General features: G+C 43.8%; 1 protein-coding gene across 23 annotated transcripts in view; it reads right to left on the bottom strand.

Annotated features, from left to right (window-relative positions):
- The window catches only part of HUWE1 (HECT, UBA and WWE domain containing E3 ubiquitin protein ligase 1), a 155406-nt gene that overhangs the window by 13951 nt on the left and 120476 nt on the right, over positions 1 to 20979 (bottom strand). For 22 of the 23 annotated variants that reach the window (XM_088455517.1, XM_088455514.1, XM_088455506.1 and 19 more), the window contains 13 exons: positions 18912 to 19080; positions 18581 to 18809; positions 18201 to 18379; positions 17909 to 17998; positions 17438 to 17592; positions 17240 to 17285; positions 14485 to 14763; positions 14110 to 14365; positions 13512 to 13645; positions 13198 to 13415; positions 12792 to 13080; positions 12552 to 12654; positions 5694 to 6234 (listed from right to left, as the gene is read on the bottom strand). In XM_088455517.1, the coding sequence (XP_088311643.1) occupies positions 5694 to 6234; positions 12552 to 12654; positions 12792 to 13080; positions 13198 to 13415; positions 13512 to 13645; positions 14110 to 14365; positions 14485 to 14763; positions 17240 to 17285; positions 17438 to 17592; positions 17909 to 17998; positions 18201 to 18379; positions 18581 to 18809; positions 18912 to 19080 (2688 nt within the window). The remainder of the gene's footprint in view (positions 1 to 5693; positions 6235 to 12551; positions 12655 to 12791; positions 13081 to 13197; positions 13416 to 13511; positions 13646 to 14109; positions 14366 to 14484; positions 14764 to 17239; positions 17286 to 17437; positions 17593 to 17908; positions 17999 to 18200; positions 18380 to 18580; positions 18810 to 18911; positions 19081 to 20979) is intronic. The other variant, XM_088455520.1, reaches the window with a different exon arrangement.

Below are 20979 nucleotides of genomic sequence, written 5' to 3'. Positions count from 1 at the left end.
CAAGATGCATGACCACGGTTTAAAAAAATTAAAAATAAATGTACAGGTTGAGTCTCCCATATCCAAAATGCTTGGGACCAGGGGTATTTTGGACAACGGAATATTCCGTATTTTGGAATAATTGCATACCATAATTAAATATCTTGGGAATGGGACCCCAATATACACACAGAATGCATTTATGTGTTATATACACCTTATACACACAGCCTGCAGGTCATTTTATACAATATTTTAAATAATTTTGTGGCTCAAGAAAAGTGTGTGTACAGAAATGTAATTCATTTATGTTTTATATACACCTTACACACAGCCTGAAGGTAATTTTATACTTTATTTTTAATAATTTGTGCCTTAGACAAAGTTTGTGTACATTGAACCATCAAAAATCAAAGGTTTCATTAACTCAGTCATGTCAAAATTATTCTGTATTTTGGAATATTCCGTATTTCGAATTATTTGAATATGGGAGACTCAACCTGTACATTTTTTGCTCGTAGTCATCTCCATATGCCTGTCATCTTCTGTACAGATTCTTCTCGTTCCCAGCCTACCCCCTTCTACCATTCATGAGTTTCACTGAATGTGAATCTCTTTAATGCCAGTGCACTTTGCTGCCACGGAAAACACAATCCAGAGATAATGGAGGGACAATAAGTGGTTGGTAAAATAGCTGCAGTTACATCTACCAATATCTGAATACAATATAGACAATTTCTACATTTATATATTTTTTTCTTATTTATGCTGGCCACACACATGGCGATTTTTTACACGATCTGGCTGATAGCGATACATTGGAACAACAGATCGTGTCAAATATGGCCAAATCCTGAGTAAATTGTGAGTACCCGCTCACGATGCGCGTCCCCGCTGGTCGCACATCGCATCGTCAGGTCTGCCATGCAGTAGCGCAGATCTGACCATCTAGGACACGATGCACTGTGACAGTCTGACTGCAGGAGAGATAGTTTGAAGATTGGACACCAAATTGTGTGCAGAGCTGCCGGGGAGAGTTTCAAGGGAAATCGTACACATCGGCTCATCGTGTGCAGATCGCTGTGTGTGTGGCCAGCTTTAGGGTTGATGAAATCTTTTACTATGACTTCCAGAAATGAAAGAGATAACTATACCAATACCTATATAGACAGCCAAATCATTCCCTTGTAAAAAACAATCTCAAAGGATTTTGTGGCTAGCACAATCAACAGTCAAGAGGAGACAACCCAGTTCCCTTTTGCTAGGGTCCTGCTGAGAGAACATATGACCATTGTATCGGTCTGTCTGCAGGAGACAGGCTGCCAGGGGACGCAGTCATAAACCCTGCACATGGGATGCCGGCAATTAGAATCCCGGCACCAAACTCCTGACTCCGGCATCCTGAAGGTAAGTAGTGGGGTTAGGGGGAGGGGGTTAGGCTGCGAGAAGGGAGGGTTAGGCACTTTTCGTGGGGTCAGGTTTAGGCTGTGTGGAGGGAGGGCTAGGATACCTACCTACCGACAGGTGTGTGAATCCTAACCCTGTCGGGGGCCAGCGTCAGGATTTTGACTGCCAGCATCCCAAACCCAACCCGCTGCCAATGCCCTGTATACAGTATGAAACCCCACTACTCAGAGCATAGACAGTAGAGAATGGATTGTTGTAATTATGTTAAATATTTTTCTTTAAATCCTAAGGGAAATACTGGTGCACTGGGATATATAGTATAGTGGCAGGAGCTTGGGCAATTTAAATATACAGGCAAACAAAGCACAAGCCCCTGCCCCTTTATGGGGCAGATTCACTTTAACACTAACTGAAGTCTGAATTTTTACGGCTGGCAGATTCTGTTCACGCCTCCATAGGCTGCCAGCAGAATTTTGCGTTCTGTAGTTAATGCACAGAATCTGATGGAACAGGCTCCAGTGGCTACTGCTCAATTTACAATACTTTAGCCATCTTACAGATATAATACTTTCACATCCAAAGAAGCCAGTTTTGAATGTCCGGAGCTTTGTACCTCAATTCATGAACCTACAATCCCTTAGTGACATCTTTGGGATGTTCTCAGTGTATCTAGTGTCCCCCATATGGTGAATGAGTAAATGGGATTTCCTAGGTTGTTCTATTTGCTACATCCCCCTCCCACTTCTTCTGATATGCAAAGATGCCCAGCATATGACGGCTATATTCTGTGGATGTTTTTGGAAAGGGGGTTGCCTTCGTATCAGCATTGATAAAACTTTCTATCAAAAAGCAATGGAAGCATTCATTTTCTAAAGAATTTAGACTACAATCATGGTGCCTTGTTAAGGTTGGTTGCAGGGTAGTGAGATCTATACGCTTACCTCATTGGAAAGACATTTCCTCCCTGTCATGGATATCGCCTTCTCTCTATACCAACATGACCAGGAGCTTCCTCAAGACATTAAACAAAACCCACTTCCCTGGACCACTAGGTGGGGGTGGCATCTTCTCAGACATAAATTAGGACTTTATGCATAAAAATCTATTTACCACTAATTGGTAATCCTGATTTTCAGGCAGGGCTATAGAGTCGGAGACCATTTTGAGTGGAGTTTGATGAAATGTACAGACTATAAAATAACAATGTATTATATATCAGCACCCGCATTAACACACATATGGATGTGTTGACAGTGGCACAGGGGATATGCTGAGTACTCATGTCGGCCCTGATTTAGAGTTAGTGCAAATTGCACTTTTTCAATAAACCATGTAGCAGTGCAAGCAAGGCGTGCAAATGCATTTTATATTTTGCTTGCAGTGAAAATACTGCAGGATGTTACATGCACATATCGGTCAGCTCTATTTTTACACTGCATTTTAAAAGTTTAAGGCTAGTCTGCGCCTCTATTACAACTTTACATTATAATGTGCATTTTTCATTTTCCCCCTGCAAAACAGAATTGCAACCAATTAGCATCATCTCTAAATACAATGTTGTTTACTACGCTAACTGTTATGGTGCATACACACGGTCAGATTTGTCAGATGAACGATTTGACCAACGATTTCAAGAACTACGAACGATTTTTGACAGTATTAAAATAAATGAAAATCGACCAAATCTGACTGCAAACACATCAGAGGTCAGATATCATTATCTGACAAACAGGAATGAGCATTATTTATCATTGTACGCACACAGATTTTCTTTCAGATATGAACGATTTTTAAAATAGTTTATCGTTCAAATCTGAAAGAAAATCTGACCGTGTGTATGCACCATTATACGTTTGACATTCACGAAGAAGTCAGACAGTAGTATAATAGAGTCGTCTCAGTCTAAGTCATTATTTCAAAAGATGGAAGCTGTAAGGCTCACACCAGACTGAGATCCCAAGTACTGTAGCTTTATGTGGAATGTATGGAGGCTGTATAGGCATTACTCCCTGTAACAAGGTATGCACCTCAAGTATTCGAGTCAATAATAGATCAAGGAGAGACACAGGGCTGAGACAACAACCTGTAAAGAGTTCTAAACACCTTCCGGACTGTGCTGAAGAAATCGTGATCATTTCTAAGGAAAACATGAGGTAGACAACCATTTTTTGCTTCACAATAGGCAATGTGGATCTTCCAAACTCTGATGTAATTCTAAGCAGAACCCGGAATCCAAGCCCTGAGGATGGCCTGAACCACACTGTCAGAAGAACAGTTAGCTCTAATGATCATGGCTTTCACAGCCAGTAGAAGTATAATCAGGTAAAGAAATGTGCCCTGATTTAACAAATCTGGAACCTTCTCCCTGGTACAGAAGTACAACATCTTTTGGTTCAACAGAGATGTTATCTTGTTGACATCCACTTGTACCCACCAGTCCAAAAACTGCTGGAAGACATCTGGATCAAGGGACTATTCCCCAGGGTGTAGGGTATATTAGGGGAGTCTGCTTCCAAGTCTTCTACCACAGCCTGTTCACCTCTTTGCAGCAATGAACAAGGAGCAGAAAATGGTCTCCTGGTGGCCTGACTGCTCACCTTCACATAGGGATGAAAGTGAAGTCTAGATCCCGGTGATTGGGTAGTATTTAAAAGAGAAAAATAACTCTTAATCTCACTAGGCAAGGAAAATAAATATCATCCAATTCAGACGCAAACAAGGCCTATCCCCAGAGTATATAAGGAACTCCAGGGCTTTGCATCCACATCCCAAGTCCAAAACCAGAGGCATGCTGAGCCTGCGAAGGCTAAAATGCTGGCCTCGATAAGCCCTACATTGTTGGTTGCTTCCCCCCAGATATATGCTCCACCAGAGTTAGTAAATCTTATTTTCGCTATGTCAGATTTCAATTGCTCCAACTAAACATATGCTGGTCTTACTGACCCAAGATGAAGAAAGGCTGAGTGTAAAGTAAGCTGTAACCACAGTGTAAACCATAAGAAAGATGGCCTCAATGTTCCTATCTGTGCTGTTCCGTAAGGTTGCAGTGCTTGAAATCAGAATGATTATGGGTCCAAATTACTCAAGCTTTAGAAGCATCCACCTTAGGCATACATTCTAACTGGGGAGAGGATAAATGGGGTTGCTATCTGTGGGTGACCTGAAATCTGTGATCAGGCCTAGTCCATGCGTCATCTAACAGATCCTCCAACTGACAAGAGTAGAAAGAAACAAACAGTCTGTTTATCTTTACCCTTAACAGGAAAACTGTCCAGAATATAAGGAAACCTCAGGTTTAGAGCCTACCAGCACCTTACTTTCTCTTGGGAAGATAAGTCAGATCCTTCCAAAGTTTGGTGAACCACTGTAAGCTGGCTTCCATGATCTAGATATGTTGGCGCTGTCAGAATCTTCTCCAAGGAAAAGGATACTTAAACCAGGCCCAAGGCATCTCGTCAAGCACTGTAGAGGAGGAACCTGAAGGTTCCTCGCAGAGTAATCCAGATATTTACAAGATGTTCCCCTATGGCTCCTGTTAAAAAAGCAGTCCAAGAAGGATGCCTGCTCAGCTTCAGAGTGTGCAGCGAACTACGCAAACTCCACAATTACTTTGGCTAAAGACTTTGCTCAGGAACGGCTTTATTATCCCAGTGGGTGTGCCCATAGCCATCTATAGGCGCTGGCATTCCACCATACATGCTGCACCATAAAGAATTTAACCCAGACTGTGAACCGTTACAACTCCTACTCCTGGTCTGGTGCCAACCCAAGGAGCCTAGTCACTACCTATTAGCAGCCAAAAAAATTAGATCCCAACTCTGGCCGGCAAAAACTTCTGTGGGAAAAAGCTTGACCTTTTGGATGTTAATTTTAAAGTGCCCAAGTTGTGGTCACTGCACTCTATACCTCAGTGTTCCAGCGGGGCAGTGAGTGGATGGGGGTCCTCAAAACATACAAAAATACAGTAGCTCTAACTTGTTTAGCAAGAAAACCAAAACAAAAAATGTTAAGTAAATAAAAACAAACAGTTGGCTGGAGAAAAGACCTAAGGAGATTTTTTTTTTTTAAATATAATCAGAGTACCTTTAGTTTTGCTTAACCACTGAAATAATGGGTACCAATGTGTTTAACCACAGCATTAAATATTATGTGTCCCCCCTTGAAAATTTTTAAATATTTACAAGTTCTAATTAATATGCAACAGGACTATGGATATATACTGCTACATAAACAAGGTTAGAAACTTGAATTTTGTCCAAGCAGGATGATTCACAACAATACAACAGAGTAGCAACTTTCCTACTTACCTTCGCTAATTGTATCAGGGTATCCAGCACATGCCTGCACACCACAGGGGCAGCTTGTGGGTGTATGTGTACAGTAGAACCACAAGCAGCATGCTTCTCTGTGTGTTTGCGCCCTAATGACCTCTGGATTTGGAAGATATTTGTTCGGCAGCCAAGGGCAGCATCCATTGAAACAGAAAGCCAAGAGAGCTGATTAGAGTTTTTGGATTCCATTTTATGCAGCAGTTCTAGGGGACGATTATCATGGCTGGAACAAGCCTTGGCAGCTCCCCTTTTATCGGGGCCTACAAGAGAAGACTTGGGGCTCTCTATGCAGAGTTCGCTCTCACTGCTCCGCTGCAAGATTGACAAAAGGCTCTTAATAACCCAATTGCGGGTTTGTGCATGGTAACAAAGGTTCCGCAACACCCTGTGCAGGCGGCTGGTGTTTAGCTTTGGCTCATCTACAAAAAGCAGGACAAGTAGACAGGAGAGAGCTTCATGATCCAACAACAGTCGTCCTCGTAGCCGTAGCAAGCTGTCCACATTACTACCCGCTGGCCTGGTGACAAATAACAATGTCAATTACTTTAAAATTAATGCTACTATACAATTCACTACATCGCTATACAAATAAAATAGCAATATTCTATTGTAAGAAGCTTAAAATTAATGCTACTATACAATTCACTACATCGCTATACAAATAAAATAGCAATATTCTATTGTAAGAAGCCCAAACCTCATTCACTGTTAAAAAAAAAAAAAAAAAAAGATTTTTGTACATACAGGTGCCAATAAAATCTTTCTCCAGTTCCATGGGGGACACTAGGCCTCTGGGGTATAGATAGTTGTGAGTGAAGCCTGGCACATTCAATCTTCAATGATTTTGACTGAGTTTCTCCCCTCTATACCCCACCTGACTTCGTTAAGTTTAACCAAGCGCAGAAGAAGAAAAAATAAAATAAAAAAGGAAAGGAACCCCCGAAAGATGGATCCAACACCACAGGCATCACAACAGGCAACCGAAACACATAGCAAACAGAGGTGCACTGGGAGGGCGCCCAGTGTCTCCCATAGAATCAGAGAAAGATTGAGATTTTACTCGAATACAAATACTGTAAAAATACTGTTTTCTTCTACTTCCACTGCGGGACACTGGGAAAGTCCCAAAGCAGTCCTCACGGGAGAGAATAAGCTGAATCAGCACGGAGCACCTTGCACCCAAACTCTCATTCCTAGATGCAAAGGTTTCAAAAGATATGCACGGGAAACCAGGTGGCCACCCTGCACAGCTGTTCTGCGTGCCATGGAGCTTCTGCGGACCTAGAGGCACCCACCGACCCAGTGGAAAGAGACGAAATCCTGGAAGGAACCTGCTGTCCTGCAGCAATGCAAGCCTGACAAATAACAGCAAAAAGCCAAAGAGAAACCATACACTTTTAAGCCAGCCAACCGCACTTACAAGAGTCGAGGACAGGTCTTTCATCTTAAGAATGGCAGAGGTGACAGCGAACATAAGTCCAAAGGGCACAGACCACATCCAAAGAATGACAAAGCTTCACCCTCAAGGGAAGAGCCATCACTGGACAAAACCGGAACCACAATTTGCTGATTTAAGTGGAACCGATAAACCACCTTCAACAAGGAGGGCCGCTTACGACGTACCGCTCTGTCATTGTGAAACAAGAAAATGGGAACAAGACCGATCACTGATCTCTGAAACCCCCTAGCTGAGGCAATTGCATGGAGGAAAAAACAGTCTTCCACGAGAGATACTTGAGATCGACATAAGTCAGAGGGCTCAAGAAGATCCAACTGCAAGAAATGGAGGACCAAATTGAGATCCCACAGAGCTGTGGGAGGAACTTACGGCGACTATATATGAAGGACACTTTGCATCAATGTCTGAATTTACTGGAATAAAGCAAGGAGACGTTGAAAAACACACGGACAAGACAAAAGGAGCAAGGAGGAAAATGCTTCTTCTCACACCAAACGACATAAGTCCATCAAGTTCAGTGATGTCAAGCCAAAACCTGCTTCCGGGCCCCCAGCATCGTTGGAACAACTTCTTTTGAGTTCCCCATGGCCCTCAAGTTGGTGGTGTCAACAACCACGCTGTTAAATGTATCTGCTGTAATGCAGTGTGAACGGAGTGGCCTTGTTGAAGCTCTGGAAGTTCCGAAAGACGCCAGGGAAAGTCCACAAAACTACCTTGGATGGTTAGAATAATACGATCTCTGAGGACATTCTAGGATCACTAGAATAACTGTTCCCCATTACAGCCTGATGCGTTTCAGAACCCACAGCAACAGCAGAAGGAAGATCAGGCAAGAATCCAATGGAATGGACATCGTGTTGACCGAGAGGGCTGCAGGAACTAGTGTCCTTGAGCAAAATATAGGAGAGAGCCTTATGGTTCAGACGAGACGCCATCAGATCGATGTCCGGCAGACCAGACCTGTCTATCAGGGCCTGAAAGACGTCTGGATAGAGGGCACAGTTGGTGGAGTGAAGATCCTGACTGTCTTAGATAGAGGACTTCTCAATTTTCGACCCTGGGAATAAATATGCCCGACATCATTGACACATGTTCTGCCAATTGCAGGACATCGCCCATCTCCCTCATTGCTAGGGAACTGTTTGTGCTCCCCTCCCTGGTGATTGAGATACACCACAGCCATGGCAATGTCTGACTGAACCATCATCAGAGGTCCCTACATAAAAACCTGAGCCGCCATCAAGGCTCAGAATATAGTCCTGAGTTCCAGCACATTATGGGCAAGGACCTCTCCCAGCAAAACCAAACACCTTGGAATCGAAACTGAAAAACTATAGATCTCCAGCCCTGGAGTCTGGCGTCTGTAGTCCCTAATGATTATGGGTGACCCATGCTGAGTTGTCTGGATTCCAGCAACCAGAAGAGGGACAGAGATGACCTGGGACAGGTGGAGTTGCGAGCCGTACCATTTAAGCAACAGATCTGACTGAAGGTCCCACGCATGGAAGCCTCCAAACTGAACCACTTCGAAGGAGGACAAAAGTTTTCCTAACAGAGGCATGCAGAAATGGATCAAAACAGCCCTCTCCCGCAGAACCATGCGAATCAAAGTTTTGATTGGGCACATTTTTTAATTGGGGCAGAAAGACCCGTTTTAGGGAGGTGTCAAACACCATGCCCAGGAAAATCATCCACTGCAACGGGACATGGTTGGACTTTTAGAAATTCATAACCCTACCATGTGAGATCAAAAGCCGATGCGTCAGGCAAACATGGGACTGAAGTATTTCCGAGGAAAGGGGCCTCAATGAGCAGCTCCTCGAGGTATGGGACAATGGTGACACCCAGCAAAAGTGCAATATCACAAATGACACCACATTTAAGAAGACCTGTGGGGTGGTCGAAAAGACGAATGGTAGAGCCCTAAATTGGTAATTAGTGTTTTGAATCGTAAACCACAGGAGGGATTGGTAAGGCTCCCAAATGGGAATGTGGAGATAAGCATCCCCGATGCCCATGGACACCAAGAACTCCTCTTCCTTTAATCTCGAAAACCACCGGAGTGACTCCATCTTCAACTTCCAGAGATATAAATTAACATTCACAGACTTAAGGTTGAAAATGAGCCTCACCAAAATGATTGGCTTGGGAACCACAGATGGAAACAAAAGCCCCGCAGAGAGAAGATTCTGCACAGCCCCATCAGCCAGACACTTGTGACAAGATGTAGGAAGGTACGAGGTGAATAACCTTTGAGGAGAAAGGCCCAACACGTCAGTCATGTGAATCCATAGAGAGGACACCTCTCCATGGATTTTGAAAATGAAGCAGACAGGCACAGACTATAGGATCTCCTATGTGAGGGATCAACAGGTCATGTGGAAAGCAATTCTGAATGTAGGACTTCAGGTCGGCATCCAGACCAACATTGTCAGCCCCTGGACTTGCCCCTGAAATAGAGGATGAATGCTCCCTGGAACCACAGGAAATTTGTTAAAATCAGAGGGCTGGAAAAGGTGGGCTGTCGTGGGAGCTGAGGAAGGGAGAAAAGAGCTCTTGCCCCCTGTGGCCAAAGCAATTATCTTGTCCAATTCTGGCCTGTAGAGGACATCACCAGAAAAGGCAAAGCCTCCAAAGATCGCTTAGATTCTGCATCGGCCTGTAAGGACCCCAACCAAAGGGCCCAGAGTGGCAGAAGCTCTGGAACAGTGCAAACCAGCGTCCATAGCCACCACGCTGAGATAAGTGGCAGATTCCCAAATATGTTCGACCAGAAGAATAAAAAGGTGGGGTACTAGACCGGAGCAACTCTCAAAGCGGTTCGGCCTATTTTTTACTGCCTTATTTAGACAATCGGAGACCAAGATGGGTAAAGAGAAGCCACGACCGCAAAATAGATGTTCCTCAAAGTGGATTCCTGCTTATGATCAGAGCTATCCCAAAGAGAGATAGAACCTGGAACCAGGATTGTATTTTAGGACAGTCTGGCAAGGAAAAAGTCGACCAGCGGTAGGGATTCCGACTTTGTTCAATCTCCAACCAAAAAGGGGTAGAGAAACAACAAGTGCCAAGATATCTGGAACTTGCAATCCGGATGGGACCAAGTTGTGGATAAGATCTTACAACTGTGGAGAAGCAGGAAAGATAACCAGCTGCTTTTGTTTCCTCTAGAAGAGAAACCTCTAGACACACTGGAGAATCCTTATCAGAAATCTGCAAAACTTCTCACATGGCCTTAAGAGCCTCGATACACTGGACGTCCGAAGAATCGTCTTCAGTCACAGAGGAAAGATCCACGTCTGAGTTCTCCAAAAGCTTGTCTCCTACATGAGAGGAAGCCTCCAAAATCGGAACCCACCAATTCAAAACCCACCCAGGAAGGAAGCATGCTTAGAAGAGTACGCTTCTGCGAGCAGGGTGAGCCCCAAAAACACCTGGAAGTAGGATCCAAAAGCTTTTCTAAAGAAGAAAAAAGTTAACCAAATCTTAGAATGAGCAAGCCAGCTCCTGGGCCCAAGACTGTTTTACGGAGTGGGCAGTAACAGGGACAGCGGAGCACAATCCCTTGAGGGAGAAGCCCTGAAGCGCCAGCTACAGGAGTTCTGATGTCTGCCAGCAGCAAGCTATTGAGACATTTCAGAAAGTGCACCAGCTAGATTCGCCACCCAAGGTGGCATAAGCGGGGACAGACTTGCAGTATTGCGCTGCCCTGGACTCCCACTTCACACAGGTGCAGACTGCCCCCAGGTCAGCCCGTGCATGAGGAAATTTCGCTTTAAATTACAAGCAAAAATTGTTTGCATAGCACAGCTTTTGTTGTGGGATTGTCCCGGAGAATTGCCCTTCCAAAACAGAATGGTGAAAGGTTTCTTTTTCTCTCATATCTCTGAAGTGTGCCTGTGCAAGCAGATGTGCGCCAAGAGGAGGTCTGAGACCAGAACACCCCCTGGGCTGGGCTACAAGGCTACCAGGCAATGATGGGCAAGAGGTGCATGCGGCAGCCAATAGCGAGGACTGTCAAGATGAGAGACACCAATATGTTTCCCCCCCCCTTCCCCTATCCCAACAGAAAATGGGTATCCAATGATCTGGCACCTGCCAAACACAGTGTATAATTGGAAGGGGACCACTGTGGCCGGCAGCAGACCGGCCTGTCAGCCACATGGTGGCTGGACCCTACTTACCCACTACTGACAGCCTCTGGATGCACAGAAACCACCGCAACTAAAGGAAAAAATTAAGAACTTACAGGTTACAGTAGCCACCTGAAAAAAGGATGCCCGGCTCCGCCAGGCAGGTAAACTAAACTCTGCCAGGTGGGCTATAGAGGGGGAGGGGCTTAGTTTGACTCATGAAGATTTAAAGTGCCAGACTCCACTCCCCAGCCCAGAATCCCAGTATTCCCAAGTTGAAGTAGGAGAAATGTGGTATTTCTGAAGACAAGAGACACTGACTTATACTTATTTTAAAGATGGACAGTCTACCAGCTGATGCAGACATGCAGGCTGAACTTTTCCAATATTTTAGTCAGTCATATACATTTAGGGTTCATAGAAAATAAAAAAACCTATGCTAAATCACGTCTATAAACACTGGTTTGAAAAGCAAAATTCCGGAGGATAGATTACGCCACTCAGATACAGCAACTGTATGGCAGTGTAAGCTCAGACTTTGACATTTTTATTTAAATAAAAAAAACAAAGATTCTTAAAAAAAAAAGTCTATAAAGATAAGTGCAAGCCTAGCCTATTTTCAAAAAAACAAAACCCAGCAGTCCCCAGCTGGAGTAGGCGTTAACTAGGGGTGGCAGGGATGTTTTCTGATCAAATGCCTGCCCGCTCTGAGCAGTGTTTAATACCACAGTGACTCAAATTATCTTCCCATTTAACCGCATTTAAATGGTCTTTCTGGATACTGAATGGTCACATGCTTGACTGACATTACCTCTACTGGTCAATGAGCGCTAATTGTATTTTATAATTCAAACTGAAGCAAATTGCCAATATACTGTCCTATGATAAGTTAATCTAGTTGAACCTGAAGTCACATAACATGCCAGACTAAAAATATTCAGCCACATGACCCGCCAAAGTCCAAATATTCAGCCACATGATCCACCAAACTCCAAATATTCAGCCACTTGATCCAAACTCCAAATATTCAGCCACTTGACATGACGCGCCAAACTCCATATACTCCCTAATAAGCATTTAGACAAAGTCTCTAAACTCACAAGCCCTCCATAAGTAATTCAATAGGCGAGTGTGAAAGTTCTACCCACTAGTGTCCATGGATACTAACACCTGTATGTGTAATTTGGCACTGAAAAGTAAGACAACAGGACAAGGCTAAAAGACAGTGAATTTCATCTGTACCTTGTGTGGGTACTGCTGCTACCCATCTGGAAAGTGCTTCCTCTCTGCACTGCCAATCGTGTGTATTGAACCCCTCTGTTTCCACTTAAACGACTAGTAAAAGCTGAAAAGGACAGGATTAGAATAAAAATAACCCATTACTAATGTTTGAATGGACTTTAACACACAAAGAAACTTTTAAGAGGAAAAAATTATTTCATTCTGAAATTAAAGACATACAAGCAGGCTATTCCATATTACCTGGGCTTCTGAGGATGGCTGAGAGGGCTGAAGTGCTGCTGTGACCAAAGAGTCTCTCGTGCATGAGTTGTCTCTGCCGTGCCTCTTGTTCCCTGCGCAGAGCCTGTGCCTCAGCTGCAATATCAGGGGGCATCACTGCTAGAACACTATCCTCCATGTCCTCTAACACACTGCGGCGCAGGTCTGATGGCAGAGTTTGGATGAAGGTCACTGGATCCATTGGAGTGTCGGAGGTGGTGGTCTGGGCAAGTTCTCGTCTTTGCTGTTCCGCCCTTTGTTGCGCTAGAACCTTATAAAGGGCCATAAGAAGAACAGTAAGAAAGTAGTAGTAGTATATTAAAAGCTGGCAAAAAGGTTAAGACAAGACCAAATAAAACAAACAAAAAAAAGGTTAGTCTAAACACACCTCTTCCTGAATGGCTGGAGGTAAAGCAGCAAGGAATTCTGGGCTGACCTCAGTGACCCCAGCACTACTCACAACAGGTGGAGGAATGACCGGTGCAGCAGTAGGTGGTGCCCGAGCAGGTGGCCTGATGCCCAGTTGGTTCTGAAGGACCTCTCTGCGAATATCTTCTGGAAGAGCAGCGAGGAAAGACGGATCCACTCCCTCAGGTAGATTGATACCTGCAAAAAGAAAATATTTGATTGGACAATGTTCATTTCATGTGCTAAGAGATAGTAAAACATTTTTGCGGCGATAACCGGAAACTTATGTCTAACCTGCCAACGGATCTTCCTCTTCACTACTTGTGGATGGCAAAGGTTCTTCCAGAATACCACTTGAATCTGTTGCCAACAACGCTACAGCAGGGTCTCTGGTAGAAGACAACTCCAATGAGGGAGCTACCGGACAGCTGAAAGAAGCAAAAACAAGACTTAAGACATATACTGCTAATATACAGTAACATTACCAGCACAAAAAGGTAAAATACCCAGTAATAGGGACATACATACAAACATGCACCGATCAAGACTGTGCATTTATATTTTCAGGGACATGAAAAGCCGTCTAATTACTTAAGTAACCAAATAATTTGCTGTAAGTAAACCTCTTAACAGCATGTTGTTTATTTTGCTTTAGGACTTGTCAGGCGGCTCCTGCAACCCACCACAGACGGCTATGTATCTTGGCTACTAGTTTAAACACTGCATCATTACCATGTGGTATCTATAGGGGGGATTTATTGTGCCCTCCAGACTATCTCGGAACCCTTTTAAAAAAAACAAATGAGCCGACATGAGGGTTTGGCAGATGAAGCAGAAGGCACTCTTGCCTTTTTAATATTGGAAGCAAAACTTAGTAAATGTTATTCCATACCTCTCATTGCTGAGCTGAGACAGTGCCAGTGCTTGACCCTCGTTTGGAGAAGGAGGCTCCATTGCCTGCTGACCCACTGCAATACTACTGGTGACCACTAGAGGTTGATCTGGGTTTACTACTCCAGAAGCCTCTCCAACCCCTTCCTCCAGTGGTCCTGATGCAAGACTACTGGTATCCATGGGAGAACCCTCCAACTGACTACTAACAGCAGTTAGAGCATCCGAATCCTCTGCACGCTCTGGGGATAATGAGGCTAGAGTAAAGAAAAGGATACAAGGAATAAATATTGCTGTGAAAGTGGAGTTCATATAGGATCAAAGGATCAATAACCGATATTTGATGGTACATAATAGGAGAAAGAAGTTTACTAACTGATGGTTGGTGCTGGTGACAGCTCCATTTGAGTTGCATCCCCCTCTGCATTGGGTCTACCGGGTCCAGACTCCTCTTCCTCACTTGGAATCAGCAATTGCCCAGTATCTTCCGTGCCAGGCTCTGTGTGCAGGCTTTGAGGAAGGTCTGCCAAAACAGTCTCTGGAGGATGAGCACGCAGAGAAGGGTCCAAAGGAACCAATTCTGGGCTTGTTGGAGTTCCCTCGGCAGAAGAAGGGGCAGTAGGGAAGTTCTCAGGACGGCCACTACCATCTTGATCTTAGGTAAAATTGAGGGAGCAATTAAACAGTTGATCAATTTTGAGAAACGTACTGGTAGATGAAGCCATGTAATAATTTATACAAATACAACCAAGGTTAATTAATTGCAATGAATACACAACATACAAGAATAGAAGGGTCACCCAGAGAACAGAACAATATTGTCAAGTAGATGACACAACTAAGGGAATGAGAGAAGGCAAGAACTTGGCTAACTATATTCACTCTAAAATCGAATGCAATATAATTATTTGACACAGAGGAAGACTACAGGGAAAACATTTCTCTTTCATCCATTGGTGGGACTTTTTTTATTTTATTTCAAAGGACAGGGTTTTGCCCTTTGTGCTGTATAGGCACTTTTTCTTATTTATTGTAATTTAAGTACTTTTTTCCCTACTGAATATCACTGCTGCTGTTGTAGGGAATCAGATCCCTCACATGGAAAAGGGTGGGGGGGGGGAGAATTAAACTAAGTTGTAGTCAGGCTCTGGGAGTCTTATAATCAGCACAGAATTCAAGCTCTGGGCCTGCTTGTGAGCAAGCCGATCATTGGCATACTGGTAGGTCAGCTGGAGGGAGGCCATCTTTAACAAGATGGTGGCCAATTCCATGCTGGGCTCTCAGGGGTAGAAGAGAACGCACAGTATAGTATCTCTTCCCTGGCATGCTACAAAGCACAATCTAAGCAAACATTATGCCAGGAGCGCCTGCTGCTGTCCTTTCAGTAACCCCAACTGTAGGGAAAAATACCTAGCGCTGGGGTGAGTTGCATATTAGGAGATGAGCTACATAAAGGGGATTCCCATTTAACATGCCATCCCTAAGGATGGGATAAAGGGACTGCAATGTGCAGGAGACCTTTGCAATATGGCTGCAGTGCACACTTCATTCAGCTCACTATCAAAAATTGTCCGATTTTTTTGTGTTCCTTTCTCTCTAGTTTGTGCTCAACAGCACACACTAAAATCATGCACTCCCAGCATCTGCTGGAATCCTCTTCAGGACACCAGGAAGGGTCAGGGGTCAGAGCCTTCCGTCCCATCACCTCCCCCCTAAAAGGAAAACTCAAGAGTCAAACAACTCCAGGTCACCCCGTAAGCTGATGGGATGTGTGGGTGGATATCAGAAACCTCTTCAAGGAAGAGGGTACTTGTAATCAAGCTGGTTCATCAAGGGCTGTAAAGGAATAATCAAAAGGGACCTGGAAGAGACACCTCAGGAATCATGCTGGATTGGTAAAGAATCATGATGAGCCCTCCATAAATTCCGAACGGTAGCAACAGGGGCGTTTCTATAATGGGTGCAGGCCCACAACGCACACCCATATTTTTAATACTTACTACTCCGCGACTGGAGTGCCACGACAGCGCTGGTATTAGCGCTGTCAAAATAGCCTGGAAAATGGCAGCCGGTCATTTTTCCGGCGTTTTGCGCATGCTCAGTAGGGAAAACACCGTAAAAATGGCGCGGCGCAATTTTCCCGGTGACCAGTGCGCCTGCTAAAAATTGTGGGTTATTCCAAAGCGGGATTAATCGCCAGGAACTGGTGAGGAGCTTGTACAGTAAGTTTTAGTCGCATGGTTGTAAATTAATGTGGAGAAAGCTTAAGTAGGAGGAAGAGATAAGCAGGGGAATACAGGTTCGTATTATTGGCCTCTGCAGCTATCCAGATTCTTGATTACAGTGTTTTTTTTATTTTTAATCCTTACACCTAACTCTGAATCCACTTGTTAGTTTGTTTCCTTACAGAGTGGGTTGGGAAGATAGAGGGAGGAGCACAAAACACATTGAACATCAAGTGCTTGCTCCTGAAATAGCACCCTCTATACAGTCATTGTTATCCAGCATCCACCAGATTGGCTGCCTGAGAGAGGCAATATTCCCCATTGTCCCCCAATGGATTCAAAGAAAAGTACATAAGTCTGTTTCTAAACCAGCATGTATGCCAGAAGTTTTGGGTAAAGGGGGGGGGTTCTTCTAAAATTATTACTAGTGCTACATATTAGAGCAAATCTGCCTTCTAATATACGCAGGATGTAAATGTATAATGCCACAACACCGGGAAGGCAGTAAGCTGTATAGTTATCTCCAAAATAGGAGCAAAAATCCCTGCCCCTTACAACAATACAACTTACTACCTCACCCTGAAGAGGGCGGAGTAGAGCTTATATCAGGATTGTTCCTCCACAATCAGCTAGGTCCACAGGAGAAGCAGTCCACCCAAGATAGGCAATATTTCAACAAGTTATTGTCCATTAACACAAAAGTTCTAAGTGTGTATTCATCCACTGAAGATGCTGCAGCCGGCAGATGTCGCAGGAAAGACAGTAAACTGTATAGTTATCTCCCAGATCGGGTGTGACCCCAAAACTATACAATCTACTACCTCAACCTGAAGCATCCGGAAATATTTAGTCATGTTGGGCCTGTGAAAGGAAACATGTAAGTGGAGGACCAGGAAGGAGGACTACCTGCAAGGCTCAGCTCGAATGAGGCGTTCCTCTTAGAGTTGGCAGCCTAGACAGTAAAAACAAAAAGACAATTAAAAATTAGATGGTCACGGATCTCCTAACACTTTCCAGACAGAGATGAGTGACGACGCTGAACACACACCAACCAGCATCACATACAAGTACAAAAACAAAGTTGTGAGATTATAAACTTGAAACCTGAGGGTTTTGCTCCTTAGAATCTTTCTCCTCCTTGGCTTTGTCCGCCATCTTGGCCTCCTCTTCTGCTAGCTGTTTGCGCCTCTTCTCCCTCCGCTCCTCTAATTCCTCATCTCGCAGAGCTTCCAGGTGGTTTATTATGGGAACTTTAACCACTGGGGGAGGGGGAGCCACAAGGTAGACCATTAAAACAGTCAAATAAATCATATGTGAAAAATCGATGTTACTTCTTAATTTAAGGGGGAAATGTAATAATTAAACATAAATGCACAAAAAAGGAATAAACACAAGATGATTGTATAAGTTTCATCTAAAATATATTTATCCTATGAATCTCAGCCAGCATGATGCAGTAAACCGTGAGAGAAAGAAAAATCAATTCCTTGTAGTAACTTGGGGTATACAGACATCCCCCATTCTATCAGAGGGAGGGGTGGGGGCTTTTGACAGTATAATGTGATTATTGCTCACCTGACACACAATCATGCATGCTCTCAGCATCTAATACTTTGCATTCTTCAGTCCATCGTGTTAGTGCAGTTGGGATACTGGATAGAGTACCTGTAGTTATAACAATAAACAGTTCTCAATATTTAGGATAACAAAATGGCCAACTTAAACTGATAACAGTCTAGCAACCCTAAAAAGCTGCATTACCCCAAGAAGTAGAAAAGAGGAGCTTCAGAATTTTTTTTTTGTTAAAGTATCAAGCTCAACACAACCCATAGCAGCAGGGTTACCAGATTGGATGAAGATCACTCACCGGCCTGGCTAGTAGCTGTACTCTGGTCATGGAAGAAATCATCCAGCAGTTCATCATCAGAGCGAGCTATAATGTGGACGTCATCATTGCCTACAAGCAGACGTGCCCGGCCTCGGCTCTGCAGGGGAAGACTGCTGCTCAGTTGCAAGATGTCTGCAGCAGCGGAAGGGCCCAGCAACCTTAAGATTCAAAAGATGGCAGCAATATGAGTACCACAATTACCTATCCCTGCATAGGTCTGGGCAACATTCTTACGTAACTACACTTTATCACTGATCCGACTTGAAGTCATGCCTTGTACTTTGACAAAAGGCTATAGATACGGGGAGCCATGACTAATGCCAACAGTGTATTAGATCCAGCTTGCTGCTTCATCTTACCTCTGCAGTATTAGTGGCGGGTTTGGTTGCCTGTTGCCAGGATAATGAACGTGTATGGTGTGGCCAGCATTAGCGGTGATCTGCCGGAGTGTCCGCTGGCTTCTGCCAATTCCCTGTGCCAGACGAGTAGTGGAAGTACCACTGCCAAGTGTGAGAGAGCCATGGTCTGCATGACGTACCATTAAAGGGTGCGTGGCAGGGATGTTACCAGGTGATGGAGGGATGTCAGCTGTAAAAGAATACACACAAGAGGTTAAGAACCTCAGTCTACTGGTTTACTTATATGCCTGCTGTCAATCTCATGTGGGTGGTCTTTGTATAGAAATCTTACTGGCGTTGGAGAACATGTTATCAAACTCTATGATGAGATCATCCTCCCTGTCAAACCGCTCAAAGCGCACAAGTGGTGAGGCATTCATATCAGGGTAATCCTCATCCAACTCCATCTCTGAACAATCGTCGTCATCATCTTCATCACCTTCCTCACCCTCTTCATCATCCTAAATAAAGTATATCATTAACATGTAGTTAGTAATAAAAACACAACATTACAATGAAAAAAAGGGTTTTAATGTTTCCCGTAAATCCTTTTCTCTGAATTGGCAACACTGGAACGTGGAAGCTTGAGGCTCAGATAGGAGTTTTGGCTTTTTCACGTCTGAAACTCCTCCACTCAGTATCCCCAAGCCTGATGGGAAGCCCGTTAGATTGTAATAAGTGAGAAGGAAAACATCCTCTAAAATTCAACTTTGACTTAAAGAAAAAATGATTGAAGTAATTCATCTAGCAATCGCCTGCTTACACAGGCCAACCTCTACTTCTGAAAACGTACCATGGTCTGAAGTTACCATCACAATATCATTATCCTGCTTTAAATGTACCACCCTTAGGCTGAAAAAAGGGCTTTCTTGAAAGAACATACCTTAAAAATTAGATATGGAGTCCTGCAAGAAAGATCTGTCTCAGATGCTCTCCACACAGAAGATATAGGAAAAAGAAAAGCTGTATACCCAGTAAGAAACTTAGACTCCACGAAATCCAAAAGGAGAATGTTGCAAAATAGTTAAAATAAGGTTAAAATCCCAAAGGGGCTATTGGAGGCTGCACGTGCATTACTCCCTGCAAAACAAATGCACTTATGGTAATATTGCTAGAGAACTGTAATCTGAACTTTTAGAAGAACTTGAGAACCACAGAAGAACCACATTCCAGACTGTCCATCAGCAAAAACAGGGAGAAGTAGACAGGCTCCCACCACAAGTGCTCCAAGTTGAGTAGACTGCCATGTTTTTCTGTAGGCTTGAAAGCCATTCACTTAACTGATCAAGCTGGTTTCCCTTTGTTGTCCTCCGCAAAAAAGCGTAGAATTTTCCTCTGGAATTTGAACCCTTAGCTTAACCTGTGGATTCTAAGGTCTAGGAGGAATAACATGAAGAAAGGAACTCTTCTGCCCCAATGGCCTGGTTATACATCTTACCTAAAAAAACACATTACCCATAAAGGTAGGGGGACCGGACAGTCTGCTTCTCAGGCTTTAAGCCAGAGTGTACACAGTGCATGGCCCAGATACTCCAATGCCTCACCATGTGCTTAACCAAGGTCAGCAATTCAGACCTGGGTTTACCATTCCATAGCCTTTCAAAAGGTTTTCTGACCACTCACCCACTGACAAACGGCAATTCACTTTGGGAAGGGACTCACATTTTTCTATATTCTAGCTAAGAGGATGATATAGGGTCCAAAGTCTGCATGAAACCTGGTCCTCCTCATCAGATTTAAGTCAAGATTTACAAAGAAAATCTTATAACCGAGGAGAGGTAGGGAAAAAAATAATTTCTTCTTCTTCTTAAAGGTATGTCAGAAGTTTCAGCTCCTCACTAAGACCCGGTTTCACAGCTTGTACTAAATGGTCTACACCATGCCATTGATAACTTCATCTTCTTTCTGAAAGGGAAACATTCAAATCTGAGACTTCATAGGATTGGTACAGCAGGATTGGTGTATTTAAGTAGTCTAACTGTAAAAGTGGACTCTAAAATCCTCTTCAAGAACATGGAAGGTAACACGCCCGGTACCCCCTTCATTGCAAGGTAGCTCTATGGACTGCATTGATTGTAGATGTAGACCCTGCCTAACAGAACTCTTATAGGATTGCATTTAACACTGCTTCTAAGTCTATGTCCGTGACTTCAAACTTGGTCTCTGCCTCTCTTGAATAAATTGAACAGTCTCGAAAGTTGAGAACATCTTCCCAAAGATCTCCATACAGAACAAACACAAATGAAAGCCAACAGACCCCTTACTGAGCCGGTATAATGTGTCTATCTTGTTTGCTGTAAGAAAAACCCTTCCAAAGGGCAGGGCCCTACACTGGAAATGATGGGCCAAACCACAAATCT

This window comes from Taudactylus pleione, unplaced genomic scaffold, assembly GCF_031769625.1.
Source record: "Taudactylus pleione unplaced genomic scaffold, aTauple2 ptg000656l, whole genome shotgun sequence".
Classification (NCBI taxonomy): Eukaryota; Metazoa; Chordata; class Amphibia; order Anura; family Myobatrachidae; genus Taudactylus; species Taudactylus pleione.
This window is presented reverse-complemented; position numbering and strand designations above follow the sequence as displayed.